At 38.0% G+C, this 17,965-nt stretch overlaps 2 protein-coding genes across 3 annotated transcripts; both read right to left on the bottom strand.

The window, feature by feature from the left end:
- Window positions 1-339: 339 nt before the first annotated feature.
- On the bottom strand, window positions 340-4,797 carry LOC108763714 (uncharacterized). Its single transcript, XM_018511561.1, has 5 exons — window positions 4,623-4,797; window positions 4,330-4,550; window positions 2,775-3,108; window positions 1,752-2,249; window positions 340-914 (listed from the first exon to the last, which is right to left on the bottom strand). Exons 2-5 carry the CDS (start codon window positions 4,542-4,544, stop codon window positions 603-605), a joined length of 1,359 nt encoding a protein of 452 aa, XP_018367063.1. The 5' UTR covers window positions 4,545-4,550; window positions 4,623-4,797; the 3' UTR covers window positions 340-602.
- A 705-nt stretch (window positions 4,798-5,502) lies between these two features.
- Window positions 5,503-16,546, bottom strand: htt (huntingtin). 2 transcript variants are annotated; one of them, XM_018511578.1, is made up of 16 exons: window positions 16,465-16,546; window positions 16,040-16,376; window positions 15,785-15,968; window positions 14,958-15,236; window positions 14,736-14,877; window positions 14,092-14,664; window positions 13,409-14,007; window positions 13,016-13,329; window positions 11,620-12,927; window positions 7,511-11,546; window positions 7,233-7,438; window positions 6,949-7,123; window positions 6,461-6,874; window positions 6,187-6,347; window positions 6,025-6,112; window positions 5,503-5,955 (listed from the first exon to the last, which is right to left on the bottom strand). In XM_018511578.1, exons 2-16 carry the CDS (start codon window positions 16,123-16,125, stop codon window positions 5,857-5,859), a joined length of 8,664 nt encoding a protein of 2,887 aa, XP_018367080.1. In that variant the 5' UTR covers window positions 16,126-16,376; window positions 16,465-16,546; the 3' UTR covers window positions 5,503-5,856. The 2 variants fall into 2 exon arrangements, with proteins under 2 accessions (XP_018367080.1, XP_018367081.1); XM_018511579.1 differs by having other exon boundaries at window positions 15,785-15,965.
- Window positions 16,547-17,965: the final 1,419 nt, after the last annotated feature.

The raw sequence follows: 17,965 nt of genomic DNA, 5'->3' as shown, positions 1-17,965 counted from the left end.
CAGCCACAAAGAACTAGAAAGAGCCTAAAGTACATATATATCTATATATATATATATAATAAATTTATGCGCCACGTTTTATCGCAAGGAGAGCTACGTACCGAATGGAAACAATTTAATATTACACATACCTTGTTTAGCTTGAAAGCGGGAAGAAAGTAGACTAGTTATGTACTCTAATGTACTTAAAAAGTTTCAACAATAAAGCTATTGCTACCAATTGATCTCGATCTGAAGGGAACGACTAGTCTTGGTTTTAATTTTGAAAATCATGAGTAAATAATAACACTAAGAGGTTTTACGAATTAATATTTGTTTTATAAAATTTCATACGTTTAAATTAAGTTACATTAGACGTAGATATTTCAATAATATATACTTCTACGATCTGTGCTCTTAACGCGCGATGATACTTGCGTTCACAATTAGTTCCCAGCACTCTATAAACATCCATGATGCATAAAAAAAAAATATATATATATAATCTATACAGATTTTATACATTTTATCGTTTACACAATCGATGCATCATGGATCTTCAATATTTATGATGGTGCTTAAATATATATTCAAAAAAATATGTTTACAAACTTTCGGCACACTTAAGAATCCGCAGTTTTCTGCTCCAATTGATGCTGCGACTGTTGACGTTCCTCGTTGCGCGGCATATCACAGCTCGACAGAGACTGCAGCTTAGGCGGACAATTGTCCAAAGTCGATTCGAGAGCGTACAGTTTGTCGAGTTGCTGGCGAATATGATTCAGACAATCCAGACGAACGATCCGTCTGCTAGTGGAATCTCTATGGATCGTTAGACCGTTGAACAATAACTGCCAACCATTCTCCTGAAGTTCCCGAGTTATCTTCTCGAGACTCTCTGATTCCGTTTGTTCCTGCTGCACAGGCACGTCATTCTGGCAATACAAAAAACATTTATCGCAACAATGCAGGAATATTCGACCTAATAATATCCTCTTTTTGTAAAATTAAAAAAATATTGCTTTCTCGCTTCAAAAGTAACACAACTAAAAAAATTAATTTTCTCAAAAAAGGGAAAAAGCTATTTTTCGACAATTTCAACTTGAAAGAAAATTCTTATTTATTAATAACTTCATTTGTTAATAACTTTTGAACAAACAATGACCGTCACCTAAAATGTTTTAAAGGTCACTCAGGGCCATGACTTTGACAACATAGGTGAAGGTCAAGATCATCGGAGTGGTGTCCGTTAATCCGAATGATTACCGAAAATTCTTGACTAATTAAATAATATCGCGCGGCACAAAAGGAATATATTTTTAACATAATCAAATGCCATTTTTGTCATTTGATCATGTTAATATATTTTTCGTCGATATTTGAGAGAAAGGGAGATGTCAAAATTTTTTATTAAATTAAAAAATAGTTTTTCTCCTTTCACAACTCTAAAAAATTACTCTTTTATAATGATTTTTAAAAATAAAATTTAGTTAGTTTACTTTTGATCATTAATAGGATAATGTTCAGTTAATAATTACTCATTCATAATATCATCATTTGAAAATCACATTTTTTTTAATTATATCACTTTTGAAGTAAGGGAGCGACATATAGAAAATCAAGGGAAACCAAGAAAATTTCTTTTTTTATATGTTCTAAACATATAAAAAAAGAAATACATATTTTACGCGCATGTATGAGATTGACGAATAAATTAAGATGCAAGTTTATGCATCTTAATGCGCGTAAACTATAATACGTTAACTATGTACTTTCGTATCGTCCGTGGTACTAAGCATACGGTCAATCGATTCCAGAATGCGAGTTTTAGTGGCGTGGAGATCCAGCTTTGCTAGACGCTCGGGTTCCTTAAGTACGAGTTCCTTCGTGAGTCTATTAATCGACTGGTCGATCAAGGTGGATGACTTGCTCGCTGCATCCCCAGTCTTTTTCGATTTCACCATTCTCGCGACATTTTCATGTCTCCGTCTCTCGAGTCTCTTGTCATCCTCGCTTATCGTCGCCTCGCCGTCTCCTCGTTTCAACCTCTCCAGATCCTCGAGGCTCAAATCGAGATTCCTCATCTCCTGAGACTCGACGTCACTTTCGTTCCTCGTTTCCGCGACATATTCACCGTCACCGATGCCGATGTAGCGACGCCTCAGTTCAGGATCCAGCACGCGCGACTTCCTCGACTGGACAGCACGTGGGATATACTTCACCGACACCTCACTCTCAGCATCGGAACATTCTCGTTCGTTTGGCGATCTCTAGAAGATATCAGATAAATTCGAAAATAATCGGGATGATAGAAGATCCTCGTTGACGATTTTTTATGTAATTACGCTTCTTTAAAAAAGCTACGCGATTTGCAGATTATCTCCATGTTTTGATACATCGTTAAATGCTAACTTTTCTATAATATTGCAGTTTATCAGAGCGAGAAGCAACCTTGATACTCAGTATCAGTATCAAGTTGCTTTTCTCGCTCTAATGAGGTGAACTGCAATGTTCTTGAAACGTTGGCATTTAACGATGTATCAAAATATGGAGATAATCTGCAAACCGCGTAGCTTCGTTGAAGAAACGTAATTACATAAAAAATCGTCAAAGGGGATCTTCTATCATCCCTATCATTTTAACAATGTATCAAGCTACAGAGATAACCCGCAAACTGCATAGCTTCTTTGAAGAAAATAATAAAAGTCTCCAAAAGTATTATCAAATTATGCTTCTCTTTTTGTCTAGGATCGTAGAGTACGGACAATTTTTCGTTGAAGAGCGAGTATTAATACCTCAGGCTGTTTGCAATGACGGTATTTTTTTAGTGAGCTCTTGACGGGTATTGCTCGCGCATACTTGGAGCAAGCCACGATATCTTCGTTGGTCAGTTCGGAGTTCGCAACGTCTCCCTTCATTCTAAATAAATACTTATCATGTTCGAATCTCCGCTGACGACGAGTCTGCAACGGTCTTTTGGTGCAACGAGGATAAGCATCCGTTTGATAATCGTGCCAATATAGTTTCTGCGTCAAGGGACTACTCTGCGATTTCTTGATGGCCGAGTTAATCGGCTCCGTAAAGACACGTTCACAGTGATCTATCATCGCTTCAACGTTTTCCAAAGTCCTTGAAGGTAATTCCGATTCGATTAGAGAAGTTATTTATTTTTTCATTGAAAGTTAATAATCTCTCTTTCATCTCTCTCTTCCCCCCCCCCTCTCTCTCTCTCTCTTAGAAAGAAATATTATTTTGTTAACTATTAATGAAACTTAATTATATCTGTGAATACCTTCAACCTTTCAATGGAAAGTAAAAAAAAATGGTAAAAATACCGTGGCGATTACAATTAAAAAATGAGTGACAATTCTTGATGAATATGAAAAAGAGTATTTCCGTGTTCAGAAAAATTCATTCAGGGTCACCAACAGATAAAGATCTTGATAAAGAAAGAAATCGATATCGAGGAATTAGAAATCTACTGTGTACAGTCTCGGTCAAAAGTTTAGAAACACTTACGATTATTTCTCATTTTACGAAAAATTAGATTTCTCGGTGAAAAAAAGAAGACTTCTCTACAATTGAAGATGATATTTGCGGAATATTTTAATTTTTATCTAATTGTTCATGGCTATCGGAATTCATCTTCAATCGTTGCCACTAGACTCGCCAACCTTGTGTCACGAATTTATGTTAACGAGTTTATTGTATATAAACCTGTTAAGCTATTAAATAAAGATTTTGATAATTAAACCGTGCTGACCTATTCTAACTTACCAAATTAATACATATAATGTACTTATGTTCCTATGGTGTTTCAAAACTTTTGGTCTGAGATATTTAACTTTTCGTAAAATATGAAAAAATCGTAAGTATTTACAATTTTCGGCCTATATGTAAAAAATTAAAATAAAAATAAACAATATTGTTTATTTTTATTTTAATGTTGAATTATCAAGGCTAATGAGAGCTAAGTAAAGAATTAAATTTATATATATTCTTTCTTATATATATACATAGATAAGAAAAGAAAAAAATTTCATGGTAATAAAGAATAATTATAAATTAATAATTAAGGAATTTGATATAAGGTTTATATACATTCGCATATATAGATCTTATATCAAATTCCTTAATTATTAATTTATAATTATTCTTTATTAGAGTTTAGATAGAATAAAAGGAATAAAAAGTAAAACAGGGAATAATAGATTTTAATAGAAACTGTATATCAATGTATAGCAATTTCTAATAGGTTAAAATCTATTGCCTGTGTGTTTATTCCCTATCCCTTATTACTTTTGTTGTGTTCGAGCCTTTAATTATATAGTTGTAAATGTCTTTGTTTACCTTGGTTTACCAGGCGAAGAGAATCTTCGCCTCTCAGGTGGGCAGTGACACGAAGGACAATGCTTCTCATAGGTTCTCGTTCTCCTTTTATGCATCACAATATTACGCGGCAAGTCCTCGGATTCGTTTTGTCCACAATTAGAGCAGAACTCACCGTGACGATACAATCCGGTGTTCCTATACGCGTTCGCGGGTATTCTCTTGTACAGTTCCATAATTTCCTAAAATAAATTGTAGCCAAGACGGGATATAAAAGCTACCGAAAACTTAATCCTTTTTCAATTTATCCGCACCGTATTCAGTTGTAATCAAAGTTCGGACAAGAATTCTTGCATCCGATGATAGCAAAATTCCACCAAAATCGAATTGAACTCATGATATTGTTACTAATACATAACTTCCATTTTTCAAAGAGCATACAATCAATTTCGTTCAATTAGTAGTCTTCGTGAGTTTAAAATCGTAAGCACAAAGAAATATAAAAAAAGTATATAGATAATATGAAAGATTTTATACCATACATACTGCGTATAGAAAAAAAGAAACTCAAGGAATTTTGACACAACTCATGCTTGTCCAAGTTCGATGCGAACGTGTTTCGATTCGAGTTCGTCGCAAAATTTGATGCAAATCCGAGGAAATTTATTTATTGGAACTGCATATTAAATCCATTTGGAAAAGTGAAACGTTGTTATTATTTGTAGCGCGTATAAAATCCTTAGAATTAATTAAAATTCCTTGTAACCACTGAAATATTAACATTAGGATGTCATATCAATTCTATAGAATTCTCACTGTATATGGACAATCGATTTATTGCACTGATAAAAATATCACAGACTTTAAAAATATTCACTGTATATGGACAATCGATTTATTGCACTGATAAAAATATCACAGACTTTAAAAATTTTACGTAGAAATATTTAAATAATATTTATATATATATATATGTACATTTATATGTGTATTTCCGGTTATCTAATGGATAACAACCATAACAACTCAAGATTACGAGTTGATAATTATATAATTTCGATAAGATAATTATATAATTTCGAGTAATTAGAAAAAAAATAACAGCAATTTAGAAAAAAATAGTATTATTTAGTATTACTTATGAGAAAAAATATTTAAGAATAATTTGAAAAAATTTTAGAATTTGAAGGGAGTTATTTCTACTTTCAATAATTTTACAAAATTAATGTACAGACAAAGATAAAAACTCAGAGACTTCTAATTTGACAATATACGAAATGGCGCTGGATGATTATCGAAAGGGGCATATTTATGTGAACATTTATGCCACACACGATTTTTATTTAAAAAATATTGTTTATTGCAAAACAATTTGCGTATCTCTCTTCTGACGGGACATAATGTAAAATAAATATCATCATACATACAAATATACACGCGTGACGTAGCGTCAACGCATCAGAGATTGTACATCGTTTTTTACAGTCTGAGTTTAATATTCCGTAGGATGCTTTTCTTTTGAGTTCTTCCGATTATGGGCAGCGTTATCTAAAAGGAGGCTAGAATATCGCTAAATGGAGTTCCAGGTTCTTTCGCGGCAGCTTCAAAAGTCTCGACAAATGCCTTCTTTTGAGATTCTTTAGATAGCTGAAATCAATAAACCAACAAATAAAATATATGCTAAAAATAGCTAAGAGTTAAGTAACATTGACCTACTTTATGATAGAAATCCGAAGCTGCTATACACAATATTTTCTTATCTTCATATTCATATTTTCCTATTCTCGACTGGACATACGGAAATCTACCATGTTATAGCTAAGGAAAGATTACTTCTCCAAAGAAAATTACAAAGTTATGTCGGTGAGAAAAGGATACAAAGCTCTCAACCAATGATTTGTCGACGCACTTATGAAAAAACAGGACAAGCACCAAGTCGACATTGCCATCGGCAAGCTTTGAATGAAATTCGGTAAACTGAAGACCACCCAGTCTTGAAGGAGCTCCATTTCCGTGCAGGTACACGCTTTCTCACAGACCTGGTGTAAAATCATACCAAATCATATCTTTTCAAAATCTCAAATCATTTGCATATCTTTTATCTCGCACTTCAGTCGCGATATAATTCGAGAACTTCGATCAATTTACGAACTTTAAAGACAACAGCAGAGAGTAATCTCGGGTGCGGTTGCTGCGGGGACAAAAATTCTCCTATAACTTTAGTGAGGATCTCCGAAGGTGGGAAGAAGTCCCCGAGGAGATACGATAGAACTGTGCATAGCACCTCCACCTCCATGGAATGTCCCTTGCGGATCTTGTCGAATATCGCGGAAATGCGTTCGATAGATCGAACTAGCGTCTCTGGTTCCACATCTGGTAACGGTTCTTCGATTCCAGGCTGATTCAGTCGATCAGCTGCCTCCGTATACATGCACGTCAGCAGAAGTTGTAATGCTGGTAATGCGAGCAGGGGGCTGGGTTGCTTCAGCCGGTCTATCGCAACTTTAACGATTTGCTCGGCAACCTTGCCAACAACGCTTTTTGTCGCTACAAGTCTCTCAAGACCCTGTCAAGATAAATGAGCAGTTTGCGTATTTGTGTTACTTATGTATTAACCAAAGATGAAGAACATCGACATACCTGCAGAAGAGTTTGATGTAAACCGTATGAAATATTTTGAGATGTGACTAGAGAAAGGACTAATTCCAACACGGCCGGCGCTTCCGTGTCTGGTGGTGTGTCTTCGGCGTGTTCCAATAAGAAAAACACTAGAGCCCACATTATTCCCTGATGCTCTTCACTCTGGCTTAGAATACTGTATCAGAGCAAAAACGAATTGGATAATGGTTACAAAACGGCATCAAATTAATAGACATCTTCAATACTTCTTTATCAAATGAAATTAAATTATTTTGAATTATCACCTATTCGAATCCTGCGAATCAATGTGCTTCTGTATATATTCAATAGCCAGAGGATGTATAATATTCATGGTTTCTTCGCATTTGGCCAGTACCGCGCTTTGCAGCAAGTACAGAGAGCCGTGAAGCGCGGACACTCTGGAAGCCAGGAATACCGACTTTAAATTAACGTCCACTATGCGCTTTACTTTATCTAATGTGTCCAAATCCTATAAAGTGATGTTGGTTAAAAAGAAGGATCTTTATTTCTTTATTATATGTATGAAATTCCTAGCGCGTACCAAAGGCGTTAGAACGGCGGCGGCTTTACACACAGAGACGGCCAGATACTGATGCAAGACCGCGTTCTCCATTGGATGAATCCTCGAGACTTCCAGGCACACGTCCAGCATCCACTGATATTGAGATCTCTCGAGGAAGAGTTCTGAGATCGCCAGAATAGACTTTATGATCTCTGTCAACAATTGTACAGGCGTGTTAGCCTGCGGTGACGTCCAAATGGTGTAGTGCTCTATCAGAAAACGCAGGCAGGAGTCTAGATCGAGGGAGGCGGACATCAGCGCATCGTTCCGCCTGTTCTTCAAATCGAGAACGGAAGCGTTCAACTTGTCCTCGTAGAGATTGCACAGTGACCATAAGTACGAGACCGACAGTTGGCTATACATATATTTATCGGAAACCGCAGTTCTCTCCACATTGCCTCGCTGAAATATGTGATCCAATTTCAAGCCGTTCTTACTTTCCGTATCGTTCATGTATTTGTACTTCCACAGGAGCAGTTCCTGTATCGCAAATAGTTTTTGAGAGCTGGTTTTATATACGGAAAGTTGGGGATCTCTCGGGTGGTGGATCAGAGTGCTAGCACCAGGATTGCCAGGACACGGCAGTAGCAATGTTTGCAGCAATAATCTCGTTATCGCCTGAATCGCCAGGCTGCTCGCTTGTATCAAAGCCGCGACTTCATCCGAGGGCGTGTTCTCATTTTGCAGGAAGTTGAGAACGCTCAGGAACGCCATCCAAATCTCCTCGAATTGTGACCTGGACGTCCAACCCAATAAGTTTATCCGGTAGATAAACTGCTCCAGGACATCCACCTCCTGCAGAAGATTAGATTCCGATGACATAAGCGGAAAGTAGCACTTGGTAAGACCTGAGCCGATGACATGACAACCGCGTTTCCACACTAATGGAGGCGTTAAGATGTAAGAGTTTACTAATGGCTGACGACTTATGCTGATGATCAGTGACTTTATCATATTGAATAGATACGGTGGTATGTTCCTCGTAGTGCCATCCGCCTGACACTTTTCGAGCCAGGCCACTATCGACGCCATTTGAATGCACGCCCGGGCGTAATCTTTCGTATCCTCATCCTGGAGAGCTGGCTCCAGCGCTTGGCAATCCATTATCGGCAAGGGATCTACCGTCGTTAGTATACTTTCCACGACTTTCGTCAGAGAGATCGCCGCGGAACAAACCCAAGTATAACGCGCATTATCACCAAAAATCTTATTTGGAGCGGCATGCCGCAGAATTTCGGCCGCGCAACTTAGCGCGAGGTCCATGTCATGCGGTTTCAATCTATGGATATCTTTCCTATCCGAATAGATCATCCAATGTGCCAGTTCAAGGCATAGCATAGAAAATTTGGCGATATCCTCCTCGAATTTCATATCGATCTTCGCCACATTGTACTTAGCTAGTTTCGGTAATGTCTTCATGTAAACCTTTACAGTTGGAATTATTGTGAAGAGAATTTCCCAATATAGAGCGTCACTTAGCAACTCAGAGAATCTAGTAGCATACTTTAGTTCCTTCCCACTACTGTTGTCCGTCTCCGGATTATAAATCTGATGTGGTTTCGGTACGAGATCGCAAATATAACGAATATGCTCCAACAAACACTGCTTGGCAGCAACATACAAAGGACTAGCATCGAAATAAAAATCCTTTTCGCTCTGTGCTTTTCCGAATTCCAACTTTTGGCACTTCTCGACAGTAAGGCGGGCTCCCAATATCACACAGTGTTTCAAGATCTTCAGATTGAATTCTTTACAAGAGAGAATGCTGAGACAATCATCAAAGTCCAAGTCCTTCAATAACTGAGCTAATTCCATGGGATTGTTACTGGCGCTTGCGTGGCAACAACGTAATCTCACTTGAGACAAGAACCAATTTCGATCCAACTGAACGCTCTTCACAGTGCACGGATTGAACGGTCTACATTGATCAAGTTCTAGTGGTGACAGATCGTAATATTGTACCGCCAGCTTGTTCAATAAACTGACTAAGCCGCCGTGTTTTCTTGCCAATTTGGTAGTTTGCAGGACGTCCATGATCTTCACGATATCATCCTTCGACAACTGATCCTTCACATCCTCCGCGCTAGTAGTTAACAGTATTTCCACCCGGCGGCTGGCAATCTTTGCAGCCATTCTCGACAAAGCGAGATATTTGGTAGACAACAGCCGTGGTATTAAAGTCATTATAACCGCGCCGCTTTGCGAATGATGTGCGCCCTCGATACACTGTAACAGGCGCTTTATAAAACTAGGTTGCGATAAATCAGTGCATTTCGTTGCCACAGCCTGCACCAACAGCCCGCTAGCCGCCGGATTCCTGTGTATCGCCGTAGTCAAGAGATCCCTCACCGGAGATTCGGTAGCGACGTTTATGGCCTCCTCTATGTGATTTACTAACAGCCACGTTAGCGGCTCTACATCGTTGAGATTCTCGCATATGTAGTCGCAGAATAATATGATGCCTCCTCTTCTAATAATTTGGATGTTCGTACTGCTGTTAATACAATCGCGTGTTTTCTTCTCGTTTGATCGAACATGATCGGACTTGCTGGTGCCTAATACTTTCGACCAGAAGGACATCTCGTTGTATCCCAACAGGATCATCAGATATGCCCACTGGCATGTCACTGTTGGGCACACGTTCCCAATGTTGAGCATCAAGTGGTTTAATTCGTCGATAAGCAACTTTTCTTCGTCGGATACGTTGCGCCCCTGAATCATCTGCATTGTTGCGTTCGCCACTTTGCAATGACTGCCAGATTCGAACATATGAATGCACAATTGCAGAAAGAATGCAAACTGATGGACGAGATAATTATCATCTGCTGTGTAATCAGAGAAATCGATAAAGGGGTCCATAGACTTGTGATTTATCAGACCAAGTAGACTAAACACCTTCGTGCTTATAAGATTGATCACTTTGAATATGAATCTAGCAAATACTTGCTCAGGTGGCATTTGGCGCGATTGGATGCTCGAGGCGTTCAATGGATCTGCACATTCGCGGGAAAAGGAGCTCCGAAGTGGCGATAACAGATGCGACACATTTGAAACGCATATGTTGAGATCCGACAGGCGCGCCAGCATTGCCTCTTCCTTCGCGCAGGAGATCAGGGAGAGCAGTACGACGTTGATCATGCCTAGCCAACGTTTCAGTTTGAGAATTGGAGCGGTCGTAGGTATCGATGCGGTGAACAATATTTTCAGAAGTGGATCCACCGGCCGAAAGACTGTGGGCGAAATTGCTGCGAACAGTTTCACTAATGCGACGTGAGCCCTCTCGGATTCTATTCTGAGTTTCCCGGCAGCCAGTATCGGAAGCACGGTGTCCATTGTGAGTCTGGACCATCTTCGCCATTTCTCCTCGCCGTTACCATCCCCGCTAAATCTGGACTCGGCCAGACACAGTGCCAAAAGTTCGACTACTTCGTGATACTCCACTAAACGTAGTAACATGGCTATTAGCACATCTCTTGTCGTTTCCAACTCCCGTTGCTCAACCACGCTTGAACTTCCATTACGAATGAGAAATATATCCTCAATGACAGGCGCGAGCGCGGGTATACAGTGTGAGATCGCCGGTTGCCCGCTTGCCATCAGACCATCGCATAATTGAATTATCTTTGGTATGCCTATTATCGCCTTGGAGTGATTTTTCTCATACGACAAATGTACTAAGAAATTGAACATTCTCGGTAAGAGATCCTCGGTTTGTTGTACGTGGCCCTCCTCGATAAATTCAAACTGCTTTAACACGAATCCGATAAATATTTTGTCGGAGTCCAGCAGGCAATAATTAACCTTCAGTTGAACCAGCTGACTCAGCAACATCAGAACCTGGCACTGCAGCGCAATGTTACTTGTAACAGTGTACTGTTTCAGAGACTTTATAACCATTGGTTCGAAGAGTCGGATGAAGGATGCGACGGACGTTTTCTGATCTGAAGATCGTGCCAAAGTCTTAAACACTGAAGAAAATTTACGGTCACTTTTTCTGCGCAGCAATCCTATCCATCTGGAAGCAAAAGAGAAGGCATCAGTGTGTCAGCCTGCATAAAGTATCACTATCAAACTATTAGGATACTTACCCGTTATCTGGCTCGTTTTCGCCTCTGCAATTATTTCCAATGCATTTTATCGTATTCGCCATTTGTCTGGCGGGATGTTGAAAGCACTGATTATAAAAACCTCTGATATCATCTTGTAATGCGTTACATCGATCCACATTCTTCTGCATGTCCAGCTCGCTCCATTGCGCGCACACGTTCGTACCAAATAAGCATTTCAGCAGTTGCTGCACACATTGAACCGTTGCCGTTGGTGACAATACGACGGTGGTTTTTAGATAACATAACACTTCTTCTGCAATTCTACCTGCTTCGTTGACAGATGCGATTTCAAGGATCTGCGAGAGAACATCCAACGTCGCGTTCAGCAAGGAAACATACATCTCGCTGGCTTCATGTTGCAGGGTGACCGAATAATTGGAATGTGCTGCCTTCAGAATGTCGTATATCTTCATGTAATGTGGCATACCGATAAACGTTCCCATTTGCTCCTTCCCACCCTTCAAGACGCTGATCTTTTCTCCCTTTTCTTTCGACTTTTGCTCCGACAGAATCTTCTTCCTAGGCGATAACGTTTGCGTGGACAAAGACGGCAATACGGGCTTAGCACTTGCCTGCACCAACTGCACCTCGTCGATGACATGGACGAAGATATTGAGAACTCTCGTGATGTGCGTCAATAATAGTTCCATGTACCTGTCCTTACACATATTCCAAAGTTTCATCGGGTCACTGCCAGTCTTAAAATTGCAAACTGCTAATCCAGAAGCCAAATTACCGGCGAGGAGGATCAAATGTCGATGTGTGGATAAATCTAAGCTAATGGTCGATGACGTTAACAGAGGCAATGCCAATGATAAGAGACTGCTGCACACTGGAGAGGAAATCATCTCATTTACGAAACTAATATCACTGGCATCCGATCGATCGGTATTCTTCTTAGATTTTTTCAGTAATGTCTTTGGTAAAATGCAGTCCCATCCTCTGACGTAAACCGTAGTAGGATAAGTCTCGCTCAAACAGAAAAGAGTCTCGCAACAGCCGTATATTAAATATTTTGAAGAATGCACCGTTAGTATTTCCGTTAGAATGTTAACTATACGGGATAAAGAGTATTCCAGACTAGAATCGTAATTCTTCTCGTTATAATGATTCAGAAGTACAAAAGGCTTGATAGACGTGTTTACGAACGGCTTATGTTTATCTTGGTAGGACGACAGTTCCGAGATACTTGATGTTACCGCACTTAAAAATTGTTGAGTATATTGTGTAGCTTTCCTTGTAACAGTATCTTCTTGAGGGTGTCGAAAATACAAACATGGGATACTCCTACAATAAAAGAAATAATAAAAGAAATATAAAATGATACTATAATTTGAGTAAATAATAAAATTGAACAATTAGAAATGTATCTTACTTAACAATTGCATCTGACGCAGCGTGTCTCACTCTTTGGTCCTGATCACCTAATAACACTATTATAACATCGATAAAGTGCTCTTGGAATAACGATTGTCTCGTTATGTGTTCTATTGTAATATACGATAATTTGCTCAATAAGTCAGCTAATTTTACTTTCACAAGAAAATATGGATTTTTCACAAGTTTTGGCAACGCAGTTAAGATGGTAAGACCGTATTCGTTGTTGATGGAATCTAGTAACTCTGGCAAGCAGAGGTTCAACGCGTCCAACGTTTGGCGGCAAGTTGTCGCGGAATCATCGTTCAAGCCCTATACATTCGACAAGAAACAGATGTAAGTTAAAAACTCTCGAGACTGGTGTCGTCCTTTATAAAACGTATAAACTCACTTTTAAAAGTAACTTTATTGCGTCTTCCAATAATATATTTCCACGTCCTTGTCGAGCCACATACTCCGTTTCAAAGTTCCGGAAGGAGCCGCCATACTGAACAAATATAGACTTTAAAAAGATTCCAATTACCATCGTTATATTACCCCTGATCTGAGGATCTGGGTGATTGGCAAATAGCAAAATGTCTGCAATCAATTGGTTTGTCTCATTGCAGCTTGAGTCTTTGGCCACGGTCATTGTAAACAAGTGTGGATAAAGTTTGAGAATGTAACCCACGCATGTCAGAGCGAGAGCTTTTACACTAACACGAAATAACTTGTCCGATATCAATTGCCCGGGTTTGCCAACCAACAAAAAGGACGACACCAAGTAACGGCAGCAAAACTTAACGGGCATATCCGAGTCTGTGAAACTTCCAACGTCCACTTCGTACAATGCGAAATCCAGGGAGGACTTCTTAGGGGAAGTAAACGATAGAGTGTTTTCTTCTGAGTAATCTTCCTCCTTTGAGTGTTCACTTTGCAGGCTTGGATAAGGTGTTTTCTCGGATTTTTCCATCTCGCTTTCGATATCACTGCATTCCTCCACAATCGAATCTAAAAAATATTGAAAGCTAATAAACTGAAAGCTAATAAGCAAGATTATTACGCAAGTTACCGAATTCACATGTTCGTTCTTACTATCAGTGGTTTCGATTTTCAAATGGCAATAACTTTCTAATATCCTTTCTTTTGTCTCCGTAACGTCGCTCATACATTCATTCTGTGTTTGTGGATTACATGTGACTGGCAATATCGTTTCCGTATCTGCGATCCACTCTGCATTTGGAGTAATCTCCGGAATATCAGGCTCGTGCAAGTTTAAAATAGAATCCGAATTTGCACCATAAGCAGTACTCGCGCTGGAAAGACTTGTGTGACCCAGCGAGGGAATGCATGCATTTTGATTTAATATTATTCTGCTTTGTGCTATGCCTTCTGAAGACAATAAAACAGACACTAGTGGCTTTGGAGGCATTTTTAGAAGTTGTGCCAAAGTCTCTAAAGCTGCGTTTACAATATTATGATCAGAATGCCATTTTGTATAGTGCAAACACAATTCATAAATGTGTAACAGACTATCTATCTGTTGTGTTTCAACATCTTGGGGCTCCGAAGGTTTACATATGTAAGGTAAAATCACTCTGAGGCATCCAAAGACGCCTATAACAGTAGAGGAATGATCCTCGACATTTCTTCCTAATGTTGTTATATCTGATAAGATAAACATTATTAATAAACGAATGTTTTTGCATTACGTAGTATATCGTAATTATTTAGCGTACCTAATATATAATCCAACACATAATTTAAAAAAAACTGTGGCTTTCTGCAATTTATACATGTTGTCAGAATCATACTAGCTGCTGCCCTACGGAAAACTGCCTGAGGAGAGGAAATATTTTCAAAGAACGCTCTCAATAAATTCTGAAACAAGATTTAATTTTTCCCAAGTTTATGGAAATAGCTTTTAATATGTATAATTGTGATAATGTCAAAACGCTTACCTTGACATCCTTGTCTGTCATGAATGGTCCTAATACTTTAAAGATTAATGGTAATGATTGCGATAACGTTTCAATTACAGTATCCTCTGACCGATGCGCAATAATCACTATACATGGGATCAGATTTGATACGTAAGCTTTGCCCCTTGAAGGACGTATCATGTGACTTAGCAAACCAAATCTCCAGAGAGCAGCTCTCAATACGCGTGCAGGTCCATTTCTTTTTATTTCATTATAAAGCTCTATCTGAATTTTAACGATATTACTGTCGACCATCGCCTGGCAAAAAACATCCATTGAATTGCTTTTAAGTATTGAATTTCTTAATGTATGCTTTTTATCATGTTTTATGAATACCTACAACTTTTCTGACTAATGATAAATTCAGTCATTTGTACTATATATGAGTGTACACTAAAGGTTAAATTATATAAAGCACTGTATCTAAATACAGTGGCATGATGTAATTAATTTTGGCAATAAAATAATATATTCTGTTAAATAACGGAACAATATTATTTTTAAGCATTTAATCGTTCAAACATTTATATGCTCTTAATATTTAACTTTACTAATTTAATAGCTTCTAGTATATGCTAATCCAGTCCACATCAATTAAACCTAACATAACATTAATGTATAATTTTGCTCAACAATATAACTGTTATGTAACACCATGTGTTATATTACATTTATATTGTTGAATGTAAAATTATAATATCAATGTTATATTACTTTTTACTACTATTAGTTTGTGTCGACTAGAAATTTAATGTAATACAAGGGATCAAATTTGCTATAATAATAAATCTAAAGTGTAATTGTACCCTGATAATTTTATTCAGAGATTCATCTGCGATCATCCTGACGTCAGACTCATCGTCGTTACAGAGTGCCAACAACGTTTCAATTGTGGCACTGAGAATCTGTGGAAATTTGGTGTTCTGTCTGACAGTCGGCGAACATATTCCTTCGACGATGATGGCACAGCATGACACCTTCTCCTTCCTACTGTTGAAGCATTTGCATTTATTAAGGAGCAAATCGTCTGTCATCGCTAGAGAAGTGTTTACCGTTCATACCTTGCTCCAGGATCCGACGGAGTGTCCAACTCCAGTAACCCATTCAGCGTTTCCACGGCCTTCAACACGCCGTTTAGGTGAGCCATGCTGGATCTTCGAATGATCTTCGCTGGCTTCTTCGAAGGACTACCAAATAATCGTGCGACTGGTGAATGACATCCTGTCGCTTCCTGGCCGAAAATCTATGACAGATCGTGACACTCACATCACAAACTACATCGCTACATGCTGGCCAATGCCAATGCTGGCTGATCGTCAATCCATTGAACCATGAATGTTGGAAGTGCAGATTAGTGCAGATGCAAAGTGTAGACTACGCATTTTTAGAGTAGCATTCCTAGAATACATAAGGGGCTGCGTTCGAAAATACACATCATTTATAATTTATCTTTGTTTAATATTCGATGAATATGACAAAATGATACTTGGAGAACTTGGAGATACTCGGTGTGTATTCCCGAACGCAGCTATGGTGGTATTGGGCGCGTTCAAGTCTGCCAACTCTGTGTGGTAGTCTCTCTAGTAGAGGAACTCTGTGTTTGGGGGACAAGAATGCCACCTGTTGGCTGAGACTCCGTCGCGAATCGTTAACGTTACTTGTTCTTGTGGCGCCGAAAAAACAGCATAATCTCTCTCTCTCTCTCTCAAAATTTGTCAATTATCGGCAATAAAATGTAATTGTTTTCAAAACGAAACAATCACATGATAGAACGTCACAAAGGAATAAAATACAAAAAGCTTAGCTAAGAACAAATCTATTAATATTTTTAAATTAAACTTTACTTCGAATGCTTGAAATAAGGATCTTTTTTTTATAATCCGACTTTTATTTTTAACGTTACTTCTAAAGTCACATAAATTAATTTACCTTTGTCGTCTCTGTAAGCTACAACATTACGCCCATTAAGTAATATATACTCATTATAATGAGAATGATCGCTGCTTCTCGAGAATGGAGAGGAAAAATTCTTTCCAAATAATTAATTAGAGAATAAAAGTATCCATATATTCTTCGTGTACATGACGACGATCAAACTGAACGTGCACTCGCCGTTGAATTAATATAAACAATAATAAAACTTTATTTGCCACAATCAGTACTATCTAACCATGTTAAGTTATATACACCATTTTTTCAAGTAACTAGCACAACGCGTGCTAATATATAATAAATACTTTTCTTGTCATTTTAAATGCTAACAAGATGTAAAATACAATTTGACTTATATCGTAGTTTTAAATTATACACAGGAAGTGCATGCAAACTTTTCACTTGTATGTAGAAATATAGATATATGTATATATATTTTACGTAACTCTAATATTAATCTTTATTTGTAAACTTATTTTCATATATAACTATTTACCAAAACCATATTTTGTTGGTGAATAAAGCCATTAAATAGCATTAATAAATCAATGCAGTGTCAAAGAGACAACGCTACGCGGAAGTACGCGAATACTTGCAAATGTAACATCTTAGACCAGTATTCATAGTCCATTCTTAAAAAGTCATCTGAAAATATTATAAATTAAATAGAATTATATTGATCAGCACCTCAAAATATTACTTAAGACGATCTAAAAAAAAAACGGATTATCTATGAATACCAGTTCTATTAAACTTTTGTAACAAAACTTTACAATGCTAAAATGCACCACAGAAAATTTCATACACTTGTTATTTTCGTCTGTGTAAAATAAACCGTTAGAGACGCACGCGTTATGCTCAGTTTTCCGGTACTACTTCAGCAATTAAAACTTTTACATGAAAAAAAAATGCAATTTGCCTCATCGAGACAATCGCGAGTGAGAGAAAGACCTCTGAATCGATATACCACATTTTTCATCATTTGATAATAATTACATTTCTAATACAGTTACATATTAAAAGTGTAACATCAATATAACTATATCTTCAGCGCT

The sequence above is a fragment of the Trachymyrmex cornetzi genome, unplaced genomic scaffold, assembly GCF_001594075.2.
Source record: "Trachymyrmex cornetzi isolate Tcor2-1 unplaced genomic scaffold, Tcor1.1 scaffold380, whole genome shotgun sequence".
Lineage (NCBI taxonomy): Eukaryota > Metazoa > Arthropoda > Insecta > Hymenoptera > Formicidae > Trachymyrmex > Trachymyrmex cornetzi.
This window is presented reverse-complemented; position numbering and strand designations above follow the sequence as displayed.

Bases quoted from the DNA above. Each gene is read 5' to 3' on its own strand.
- LOC108763714 (XM_018511561.1), bottom strand. From the start codon at position 4,544: ATGGAACTGTACAAGAGAATACCCGCGAACGCGTATAGGAACACCGGA. The intron at 3,109-4,329 runs GTAAACAAAGAC...ATTACCTTCAAG, and splicing joins TCTTCGCCTGGTAAACCAAG to GACTTTGGAAAACGTTGAAG. The intron at 2,250-2,774 runs GTATTAATACTC...GATATCTTCTAG, and splicing joins GTCATTGCAAACAGCCTGAG to AGATCGCCAAACGAACGAGA.
- htt (XM_018511578.1), bottom strand. From the start codon at position 16,125: ATGGCTCACCTAAACGGCGTGTTGAAGGCCGTGGAAACGCTGAATGGG. The intron at 14,665-14,735 runs GTACGCTAAATA...TTATCTTATCAG, and splicing joins TGTGTTGGATTATATATTAG to ATATAACAACATTAGGAAGA. The intron at 6,875-6,948 runs GTATGTCGATGT...TTATCTTGACAG, and splicing joins TACATCAAACTCTTCTGCAG to GGTCTTGAGAGACTTGTAGC.